General features: G+C 39.4%; 1 protein-coding gene across 2 annotated transcripts in view; it reads right to left on the bottom strand.

The window, feature by feature from the left end:
• Positions 1-12,134, bottom strand: part of myo1ea (myosin IEa) — a 65,598-nt gene that overhangs the window by 29,166 nt on the left and 24,298 nt on the right. For both annotated transcript variants that reach the window (XM_042491554.2, XM_042491637.2), the window contains exons 4-8: positions 10,595-10,689; positions 6,388-6,475; positions 3,877-3,966; positions 1,540-1,671; positions 186-320 (exon numbers count right to left, since the gene is read on the bottom strand). In XM_042491554.2, coding sequence (XP_042347488.2) covers positions 186-320; positions 1,540-1,671; positions 3,877-3,966; positions 6,388-6,475; positions 10,595-10,689 — 540 coding nt within the window. The remainder of the gene's footprint in view (positions 1-185; positions 321-1,539; positions 1,672-3,876; positions 3,967-6,387; positions 6,476-10,594; positions 10,690-12,134) is intronic.

Raw genomic sequence — 12,134 nt, 5'->3', positions numbered from 1 at the left:
GTTGCGGTCTCACTTGTAAACAAAAACAGGAGGAGACTGTTGGAAAAGAAAACAAAAGAGGACTGGTAGGGAGAGAGAGGAATGTGAAGAGGAGGCTGTGAGCCACATGAACGCTGGTATGAGATGCATAGATACACACAACACCAACGAGGGTGTTAAATTATTGCCAGGCGGGATCTCAGTACCATCGTTTCCTGGAAGTCACTCTTGTCGTTGATGTCGTCCACTTTGTAGGATCCAGACTGGTTGAGGTAAGTGTAGTAATCCAGGCTTGTGATTCCCAGGCTGCTTTTCTGCTCTCCACTGGCTCCTTCTATCAACTGTGGAGCAGAAATTAGAGGTTATAATCTTCATCCCAGTGGTCAAGTCTCGTCCACAATCAATGCCATTGGGCCTCTGTCTATAAATGTTAAGCCATATGAAAAAAAATTCAATATATTCTTTGATTCTGGTTTGAAATTTGACACACAAATCAGCTCAGTTGTCAGCACTAGCTTCTATCACCTCAGATCACTAGCAAAATTAAAATGATTCCTGTCTGTTAAAGATTAAGTGATTTTAGTCCACGCTTTTATTTCCTCGCGCCTCAACTACTACATTTCCTTGAATGTAGGAATCAGTCAGCCAGCCATATCTTGCCTGCAGCTTCAAAATGCTGCAGCAAAACTCCTCACTGGTATCAGGAAGAGAGACCATATCTCTCTTGTACTGGCCTCTCTTTACTGGTTACCAGTGAGATACAGAATTGATTATCAAATTATTTTATTTGTTATAAGGCACTGCATAAACTTGTACCTGCATATATCACTAAACTGCTAACCCCCAACTCTACCTCCAGACCCCTCAGATCTGGTGACCAATCACTCCTCTCCATTCCACACACACAGTTAAAAACTAAAGCTGACCGATTATCTTCAGTTGTTGTAAACTGTGGAATAGTCTCCCTCCATTAATCAGATCCTCTCCGTACATTGAGACATTTAAAATCCATCTTAGGACCCAATTCTTTTTTTTACACTGCCTGACTCTATCTGTATTTTATTTTAGTCTTACTTGTTTGTGCAATGCTATTTTGTGTTACAATTTTGTCATACTATTGTTTACTCTTAATGACTTTACTTACTTTCTCCTATTTATGGCTGTTTTTATTTTTTCATTTCCTGTGTTTTTTATTCGATCCTGACTGTTTTATTTTATCTCCTTGTGAAGTACTTTGGCCAACGTTAATTGTTTTTAAAAGTGCTCTATAAATAACTGTGACTTGACATGGATGTAATATACATGTTCTTGAGCAAAGCCTGTGTGTCATTTTCAGGCTTACATTTATACACTGTGCTCCACTTTGCATGTGAAGAAAACTGCAAGACTGAACCATCTCTTCCAGGGACCTCGAGCCATCCACAATGAAAACAGATTGACCTTCTTCCTGCAGCCAAATGGCACGTCTAACCCAGTGTGTCCTGAAATCCCCTCGCAGACCGTCTTCACAAGCCAAATGTGTCCAATTAACTCTTCGACTTGAGAAAAAAGCTTCCTCACCTGATAGAAGATATGGAAACTCCTCTCTCCAGGATTCCTCATGACGACACGTGACTTCTCCAGGAGAAAGTTGGAGATTTTCCCTCCGTCCGGTTCGCCACCAGAACTGAACTGGATCTCAAAATATTTCCCCTAATGGATCAAAGCAGAGTTTTTTTTCAGTATTTGAGTGGACTGCAATAGAGCTTAAACAGAGCAATAGATCTGAAACCTGGCTGTTCTGCGGTTGCTGGTGCGCTGTGTGTGTGTGTGTGTGTGTGTGTGTGTGTGTGTGTGTGTGTGTGTGTGTGTGTGTGTGCGTGCGCATTTATATAAAAATCTGATCCTGTTATTTCCTTTACTCTCTTCTTTAGACAAGCCTGTAATATAACGTTTGTTCCAGACTCAAAAGTGAAAGGAGACTTTTCAAAGACAGTATCTCAACAGCAGTGATCTAAGGCAACTTTGTTGTTCTTAAAACAGGATCTAAAAATATTGAAAGAGCTGAGACAACACTGCTTTGTATGCTAACCAGAGCACTTAACCAATAAAACATTTTCTAAAATGTGCTTAATTCTAAGCTCTTGTTGACTGAGTTCCTTTGTAAGCAGTGGAGGATGTGCCTCTGTGGTTCTTTCTGTGCAATGTGTCTTTATATCACAGTTCTGGTTAACCAGGACACCCAGGAGGTTTGCTTCCTCCTGCAGTAAAACAAGAAAGCTGTTACTGCAAATCTTTGTTTTCAAAAGTCTCAGCTTGGATCCAAAAGGTGCACCACAGAAAAGTTGAGTCCTCAAATTATTGCGGGCTAAGTAGTACCTACTGCATGTATTTATCTCTGAGCAACACAGCGTAGGATTTGCAAAGTGAGTGGGTCATTCTAATTTTGTCTGTGTTTCCCAGAGTGGTCTAAAAGATTGAAAAAATGTGACCTCGAAGGAAGATTTAAAAATGCACTTTTTAATACTGAGCTCCGCAAATTTTGCCCTTTTATGAAGAAACGGTTCTTCAAGGGTTCTTTTGCCTCTTTTCCACCAACATGGAACTGGATCCGTTCTGGTTCCCGCACCTAATTTTGAACTGTTTACAGAATTTTGACCAAAAAGTTCTCAGCATACCAAAAACAAGCAGGCTTTTCTTAACCTGAACTGCAAACCGTGATGACATCAATGGGCGTGTCATATTTGACAGGGTGGAAAAAGAGGATGGAGAGGTCAACAATGGTGAGGTCAAGTGACAAATCGTGCAATGGTCTCATTAATGGTTGGGCAATGCTTTTTTTTAAAAATAGAAACAAATATTTGTAGTAAAAAACTTGTAGATAATCAATGCGTACCACCATTTTGCAACTATTTTTAACTTTCATTGTGCCCTGTGTTGATGACAATGGTTGATAGCAATGGTTCCACTCAAAATTGGTGGAAACGTGGGCTGGTTCACTAGATAGCAGAGTTACCAAGAATCCTGAACAAAACCCACTGAAGAACCAGAGCTAATTTGGTGTAAAGGGGTTGGAGGAGGGTTCTGGTCAGAACCATTACACCAGGGGTATCCAGAAATTTTTGAACGAGGGCCAGATTAGATAATGTGAAAATACCTGGGGGCCATCTACCTCGCAGGTATTTTCCCAACTGTTTCATCTTTAAGTTTAAAAGTAATCAACTTCCCACTGCTCCTCAAAGAAGCAGCTCACGCTCTCAACTTCATGCTTTTTTGCTGTGTTCATGTCTGCAACGTCGCAGGAAATATCTGTTGTTAGGTAAGCTTAGCTTGTTTACCATCTGTTTATAAAAATACATCAGTTTCACCCACGTAGGTCCTACTTGATGCGTGTCAACAAACTGTACGAATGCCCTGTCATTGTGACTTTAATGAAAATAAATGTCAAGTGATCTTGCTTGATTAACTGATATTGTCTTAATCATATAGTATATTTCGAAAGATGACCCGAGGGCCATTTAAAATGGTCCTGAAGGCCACAACTGGCCCCCGGGCCAAACTTAGGACATGACTGCATTATACCATAGAAGAATTTTCTGTAGAACCTCTCAAAGGGTTTTAAATTTTCACAGATGGCTCTGTGTGTTGGTTTCTTGGTAAAACCCTCTAAGAGACTTCCAGGTGGAACCTTTTATAAAGGGCTCTACCAAGAACCAAAAAGGGTTCTCCAATGGGGACCAGTTGAAGAGTCCCATATGGCTCTAGTTGGCACCATCATTTCTAAAAGTGTAGGTTTACACTGTCTTATATTGGTATTCATATTTTTTTTTAGTTAAGAAAAAACAGGTATGAATTGAGCCGCAGTGTCGGGCATCCTGATTCACAAAAAATGGAAAAACTCTGATATGAAATCCTTACAAATCTGCTGGAGTTGTTGTTCCTCACAGTCTTGGCGTTGCCAAAGGCCTCTAGCAGCGGGTTGGACTGCAGGATGATGTCTTTGACGTGCTGCGAGGAGACAAATGCAATGAGCTGTTAGCTACGTCACAGGCAGACTGTATACAGCAGGTAGGGATACCACACACTTAACACCCTCGCTGACCGGCTGGTGCGTATGTCTCTGGAACTTTCCACTCAAGTACGAACACATACACACACATGAACAGTCTGGAGGACATTATCTTTCCTCTGAGCCATCTGCATGTCAGAAACACATGAGTTTTAAATCGGTACAGCAGACAGAGCTACTCCCACTTCCAGTATTGTACATAGAAGTTGAAGGAAAGTCATTTCTTGGAATCTTTTTGTGTTTCTAAATTTAGTCTTGTATGAAAGGAAAAAATAAACACTCCAGTTCACACTTCAAGCTATTTATAGTGAAACAGCAGTTTTTTGTTCACTACTTTATCATATTTTACGCCAGCAAGGCAGAGGAGGTTTTTCCTTTATTACTTGGACAGGATTTTGACTTGATTTGTTTATGGAATTTCAAAATACACTTATTCAAAAGGGATACCAAGTTTAAGTGAGAACACGTTTCCAATATGGTCTCAAAATGTTAAAAAAATACTCTATAGCCATATTTTTTCTTATTAATTATGTGTGAATATTGATAGATGTGATTGTGAAGATGACAATGATCAGACAGATGAACAGTTATGCTGCTGGCAGGGAGCTTCTATCTATTCAAAACTCACACACATGTGAACACACACTGTAAACACATTGCATAAGAATGCATGTGCTGCACTGAGCATATCGCACAAAGTGTTCAAAGCTGAGCGGAGCCATGTGAAAGGGAAGCTATGCTGAACAGGAGCTGGAAGAGGTGGAGACAACGTGCAAAGTGTGCATGTGTGTGTGGGTGTGTGTCCACTGTAAAGGCCACATTTGTTTAAACAAACAACACAGAGAGATATTTTCATAATTAGCCTTTTGAACTGTGCATTTATATTGTAACTTGCAACTCTGAACACCAGAAAGAATGATAATGCTACATTAGCATAACACATGGGATTCAGTCGGACCACCAGCTCCACTGTTCAATTTAAGGCCTGAAGATGATTTTTAACATTGTCTTGTTGGAAGCAGCTCTAAGTGGATTAAACATAAAAATCCCACTGCCATCATGGTGAAGTCATTTCCTCATCAAACTTTAGATCTTTATCAAGCTTAGGAACTGGACATCTGCTGGTTTGGGGGCCTGCCAGATGGCTAAGGGGGCTGGGCGAATAAGAGGCGGCTGATGGGCTGATAATGGGGTATAAGGACAAGGATGATAAGAGGAGGATTTGGAGCTAAGGGGAGGAATGAGTGCAGAAACGAAGCAGCAACAGGTTGTTTAATTTCACAGGAGTCTGCAGCAGTGGTGGAAGAAGTATTTGGATCTTTTACTCAAATTAAAATAGAGACAGTGTATAAAAGTATTCACGATACAGACTGGCCAGTTTCAGAATAATATACATTATGTTACTGGATTATAACCATTTCTGGGGTTTTGAAGTTACAGTTAATAATTACCAGTGAATATTCAAAGCTTTGATGGTACGCAATGAGACCACCCAAGCCCAGCTCTACTTTAGTAGGACTTATTGTCCCTGCGTGTGTGAGAGAGTGATAGAGAGAAGGAGAGAAGTCAGAGGGTGGATGTTTCAATAACTTATTAATCATGTGTAACAATGTGAGTTGGGCAGTATAACTACATGGGCACTTGACTACGGTTGCCAGCCATGGAAAACAGTCCGCATCTAGTCATCTCCCTAGTCAAATACATGTATGGGAATAAAAAGTACATTATTTTACTCTGAAAAGCAGTGGAGTAGAAGTATGAAGTTGCATAAAATTAAAATAATCAAGTAAAATACTGGTACCTCAAACTTGCATTTAAGTAGTAAGTAAACACACTGAGTTAGTTTTCACCAGTGGTCTGCGGTGGCATTAAGTAGTTTGCATAATTTGTAAATGCTTGACACAAGTAGGACAGAAAAAATAAAATTTAGTAAATAATCATGATATTGATGTAGCAAGATACCCTTAAATTTGAAAATGTTATGTAATCAGTTTCATTTGCACTCATTGAACATATAGTTAATACTGCCATGATGATGAAAGAAGCATTTGTAGACTCAAACTTTTGCTTTTCTATCATTTTACACTGAGTTTCAACTCCAGCATGTCCAACAAGCCTTTACCTTGTGAGCAACAATCTTTTTTTTCATTTTCACTTTCAACTTCCCTGTTTTTGTTTTTTTTATCAATTAAAACCAATTAATTGTGCATCACAAAAGACCAACATAATTCTTTTTTAAAAAACATATTACTGCAATGCCACTATTCTATCTATGCAGCTAAACATCTCAGGAATCCCAAATATCTCATGCATCCATCACATTACCACCCTCAAAAAAGAAAAACAGCAGCTCCCCTCACCTGTACTTTGGGTCCGCCCCCTGACACTCTGGAGATGTAGCTCATGATGTACTTGGCTGCCACAGTCTTCCCTGCTCCGCTCTCTCCACTGAAAGACAGGTACAAATTTAAGCACGTCTTCGCACACGTACAACCTGAGCTTCTGATACAAATTTAAATCCACCTAAGGCAATAACTAATATGTGACATGTGACACCTGAGTTAATGCTCAGTTACGTGATTTATGCAGACCTGGGTGTTTGTTTTGTATTTTAACTACTGGGTGTAGAGAACCAGTGAGTTATTTGCTTTGAGCCACTGCATGTTCATGGTACCATTATTTTCATTCCTTAACAAAAATGATCAAAAACAATAAGGAAAGAACTTTTTCTTTTAAATTCAGAGCATGCTATCAGATAAAATTTGTTTTTTTATTCTATTTTTATTTAATATAACTATATAATAAGAATTATAAATATAGTTTCCTGGACATTTTTTCCTACTTTTCTGATTATATCTAATACTAATAGACCCCAGTGTTTTTGTTTACACAAATAAAGACATTTCTACCATAAATTAGGCATAAAACTTCACCTGAATGCATAAAATGTGTGAAACCATGAGTGTTTTACACTCATGGGGGGAGGACCCCCATGATTAATATGTGTCCCTTTAAATGTAGATATTATGTAACCTACATCCCTGGCTATCTTGGATTTATTAAGTGTGAAGAGGAGAAAACTTTATAAGAGGGAACATGTGTGGGTTAACAAGTAAATTAGTTATGAGCAAGACCTTACTTTAAGACGGGGGACATTGTGAGTTAGAGGAACGTAATTTGCAGTTATTTGGATAGTATTAACACAGAATAGACTATATTTATTGTTAATAAGAAATATTGTCTATTCATTTGGTACGACCACATTAAGGCAAATACTGAGCTAAGACCAGACCAATACAACGTTATTAGAGTTACTGATCTTAGGGCTGTGTGATATGACGAAATATATCGTCTGATGATACTGCTTTGCGTCCATCCATGTGGCCGAGGGGGTGTCTACACATCAACACATCTGGCATGAGACAAGCCAGGTCCTTCAAAATAAAAGCAGCATGGGTTTGATTTATTTGACTATAACAATACTTTATTTAACTTTACCATAATGATACTTTATTTAACTTTATACTTTACATTATGTTACATTATAACAGTATTAAACTTTATTACAACAGTAGTTTATGTAAATGTATTTTATTGCAGTGGCTACTTTATTTGTAGCTGTAGTTTAAAAATGTTGTGTTTTAGTAGTTTAGAGTACTTCAAAATATTGTGATATATATCGTGTATCACGATATAGCCTGAAAATATTGCGATATTATCGCAGTTCTGCTGAAGCTCCTGAATTAACCCCAGCTCCTACTTTCATGTTTACACCCTCCCTTACTGTGCAAACCAAAATCTGTTTTTTGCACCTAGAAGCAAACTTAGAGGCTAAATGTGTGTTAGGCCACGGTACATCTGGACAGACGAATGCTGCAGCAACAGGGACATTAATTCTGTTTTGTCACATTCACAGATTTTTCCCTCATTTGTTTCCCCCTTCACCCTAAACTTGTCTATTTTCCTCCTTGCCTTTCGCTTTGCCAGTGTCATACTTATTTTGACACATGTGGTTTGGCAGTGGATGACAGTGGAGTCTGTTTTTTTTTCCTGTGCCTTAAAGTAGAGTCAGGTTGGTAATGCCTCTGTGAGAAACACAGCTGCAGACTGTTAGAGGCTGCCAGAGGAAGTCATAGCAGCCACTCTATTACACAGCAGTCTCTATATGGTTGTTACCCTCCCCCTATATACCTCCCTGTTTCTTCTAAATCTTTCAGCATTGTCTGGGCTACCTCACAGCACACGTACTGCTCACGCAACAAGAAGATATGCTGAGTTTTACTTTTAATGTCACAAAACATCCAGAGCCCTATCTGAGAGTATTGTTTCTCCTCATCAAAGTTATTCTCTGAAGAGCTATTTTCAACACAAACTGCAGCGGGAGCTGGAGGCCCATTTTGAGCCCCCAAAATAGGCGGGTCTCATTATTGTGGTGCTGAAATGCTGAAGGCATTGTTAGCTTCCGCAGAGATTTATTAACCAAACAAGGGCATGAGCTAAACAATGTAAAGGCACAGAGGTTTAAGCATTAACTTTCATAAATCATTACTGACATCAGCTATGAAAAGGATGCACAGCAACACTGAGGGTTTTAGATGTAAAAATGCACACTGCATTCCCACTGAACCAGTTAAATGTACAGTATGTGTACCAGCAAATATTACTGGTAAACCATGCAAGGCAGTTCTGCACAAAAGTGGGGGTAAACTACTTAACACCATGTGTAACATTGCGGTTTAAAATTTAAAGTCACACAGAATTCACAAGGATTGGTTGAATTTGCATTAACTGCTGCAATCACAACATCCTGGCAGGTCTACATTAGGGGGAAAAAAGCAGAAAGGATAAAGCAACATAAAAGCAATCAAAATGGAGACACCAAAAAAACACAATGGCAAAATTCTGCATCAAAACACCAACAGGAAAATGTCTGACCATTGGCACAATATACACTGACTTAACTGTTGAGCAGGCCTAAAAAAATAATTTGCTGCCCTCAGTTCCTCAGAGAGGAAGGAGAAAAACACTGGAGTGGTGTATGACCTTGTGCAACAGCTGTGGGCAACACTGCATCAGTGAATCGGTAAGGTCTCTGGACAAAACACTGACTGAACATTGCAAGTGGACAACACCAGCTGTGAACACCAAAACCAGCCGCACAACAACTCAGATGGGATCAGAGCCATTGACCAAGAGTCAGCTGACATTTGAGGGAGGATCAAGAAGGTTACACTCATCTGACTTGTAAATGGTCTTTTTTTTAAAAAACGAGAAGAAGAATTCTGGTAGTAAACCAGCTAAAACTGAACAAACCTGCTTTTCTTTAGCAGTTTAATGAGCTGTTGTCCAGGTGACATGTTGGCTGAGAGACTGAAATTTAACCCTGCTTAAAGGAGCGGAAAATCATGGCTCTCTGGTGAAACTGTCAAAAATAGTTTGATAGGTAGGGCCAAACTGATCACACCATCCTGCACCAATTAACCCGTTTCGTATCTGATTCAAATGCTGAGGTCATCGCTACATCAGTCACATGCTGTAGCACGCAGAGGGCAGGTAGATAAACTACATAAAAAAGGGGAACTGTCACAAAATTTAAATCTGCTCCACCACCTCATCCTGAATTCCCCCTGCTGTTAATTCGCACATTTCCTTGGTAAATGTTGGAAAGCGCTAACGCAGGCCGATGTTGACCACACACTGCCTGGCCAGCAGTTCACACAGCAGCCTTTGTTTGCTGAGACCTGGTTCATCATAAAACCACTTCCATGCTTTTGTTTGCTGATTTAGTCGATCACAAAATCCACCTCAGTGCCTTTATGTGGGAAAGTGAACTAGCAACTGCTGGCTGTCCAAACAACGGCTGAAAGTGCTGAAGCAGGGGTCATTCATCATGAGGTAAGCACTATAGCAACAGCGCTGCTCAGGTGACTGGGCCAATAGGATAAAGCCCCCATCATGACACCACACTTTTCTCTCCGCAGCTGTGTAGCTCCAAAACAATCACAGCCACTCTCAGACAGGCTGTAAAAGTAAACTAAAAACTCCCTAAATCCAGGGAAAGATTGACTCTGGGTTAAGGAGCACGCAGGTGTTCGTCCTGTTTAGTTTTCTTTTTTTTAAACCAGGAAGTTTTTTAAAAATAGCTGCTACAACTGCTGCTTTGTTTCCATTTCACATCCTGAACAGAGGCCACGTCCAGCTGTTAACTGTGCATTCTTTTTATATTTGGGTATTAGTGCCTTTACGCCATTTATTTGAATTTCATTGAAGCTGAGAGTGATACAATGGAAAAACACCAACACATCACTTTCAGTCAGCTGCACCAAATGACGTGGTGGAACCTGTTCTGTTCTCCTGCTACACTCGCAGACATTATCACAACACCTCACAGATCACATTGTACAGATCACTATCTGCAGGCTTTGTCTCACACTCTCCCATCCTGGAGGTTTAGAGATTTGACTCTGTGACACAAGGCGTAACAAAATGAATACTCAGTTGTCACATGCCATTAGTTCACGGAGCGCAAAGAAGGTGGAGAATGATATGTGATTATAGATTCCTTACCTGATGATGACACATTGGTTCTCGCTGTCAATCATCATGTTTCTGTACATGTTATCTGCCAGAGCGTAGATGTGAGGAGGGTTTTCATACTGAGCCTGAGCAGTGACAAAAGAATTGAATTAAAATCAAAAGTCATACAGCATCTGGAAAACTTTCCAGAGGTTGTTAATCCCAAAACTGAAACACCTTAATGCATCTATTTGGTGATTTTTTTTTTAATTGTATTGTAAAAAAAATCTAATGAAAAGACCAAAACCAACAACAAATTGATTTTACTTTATGAACAAGTATTGTCTCTGTGGTCAAAGTCTAACATATCTTATTAATCCACAGTACCAGTGAGCCGCATTGTTGTAAAAAAAATAAAAAACACATCAGTTAGCCACACTGTGTGACCAGCCCTGTCACTCAGAAATTATATTCATAGAAAACTAATTTGTAACAGCAAATACGTTTTGAGGGAAACATAATAATCGACTAATTGTGTAATGAGGAAATGTTGTGAACTAACGTATTTGATACGAAGCACACCAGCAAAATGTTCACTGACATCACATATCAGTCATTTTCTGCCAAAACTGGCAATTTTGCAATACAATATAGACTCACTTTGGTTGCCTAAACTTAGGATAGAAGTCTGGGTATAAACCTGGTTTGTTGTCAATAAAAAATGTTGAGAATAATTTATAAATTAACCCTATTAAGACTGCAAAAAGTCTGCACAAAATAGGAGAGATTACAAATGCCAAATCTGTTGCCCTCCAACTGAGCGACCATGTCAGTGCCTCTGTGATGGCTTCAAACAATTCTAAACAAATCTTAAAAGTCCAGGTAAAGCAAAAATAAATCTGCAATCTGAGTTTTTCATGCCAATGAAAAATATATTATTCTCCCTTAGCTGAATGTGAATGGTTGAGTAAAAAAAACAAACAAAACACTTGGAATAAAAATCTCAACAAAAAAAAAAAGCAGTCGTCTCTGCTCCGAGATGATGGGGGGCATGTACACTGAAGGCACTGAACTGAGGAACGAGCCACCGCCAAGCAACAGACTCTCGTTAGCTGCTAATAGTAGCACAAGCAGTCTAATACAGCACACACATCCCAAGCTGAAAAATGAGAGACGCTCCTTGGTGACAGATTTGTGTTCAGCAGCTAAAGTAAAAAAGCTAAAGCACAAAGCACACCACACAGTGAGCCAGGTAGCCAATTCCAGCTGACAGACTCAAAGGTACGCTAGTAATGACAAATTTTCTTGAGTTTATACAATTGTTGCATTTAACAAAGATGTTTACCATGTATTTATTAGTCTGGAAAAGCTAAAAGAGCTTGTGAGAACTGCCAAACAACTCACATACATGGGGATGAAGGAAACGACACTGATGCGCTCTTAAATAAGTGGTAATACAATTTTTATATAGTAGGGGAGGGGTGATGTTAAGGATGGCTCCAGTGCATTATTGAGATATATTTCAGGCCCGCCCAAAAATCCTTGACACAGAAACAGTGAAAAACAGTTTAACAACCAAACTCCACAATGC

The sequence above is a fragment of the Plectropomus leopardus genome, chromosome 1, assembly GCF_026936395.1.
Source record: "Plectropomus leopardus strain MGB_pleo_1.0 chromosome 1, ASM2693639v1, whole genome shotgun sequence".
Classification (NCBI taxonomy): Eukaryota; Metazoa; Chordata; class Actinopteri; order Perciformes; family Serranidae; genus Plectropomus; species Plectropomus leopardus.
Note: the sequence above shows the minus strand (reverse complement) of the source record. Positions and strands in the feature narration are given on the sequence as shown.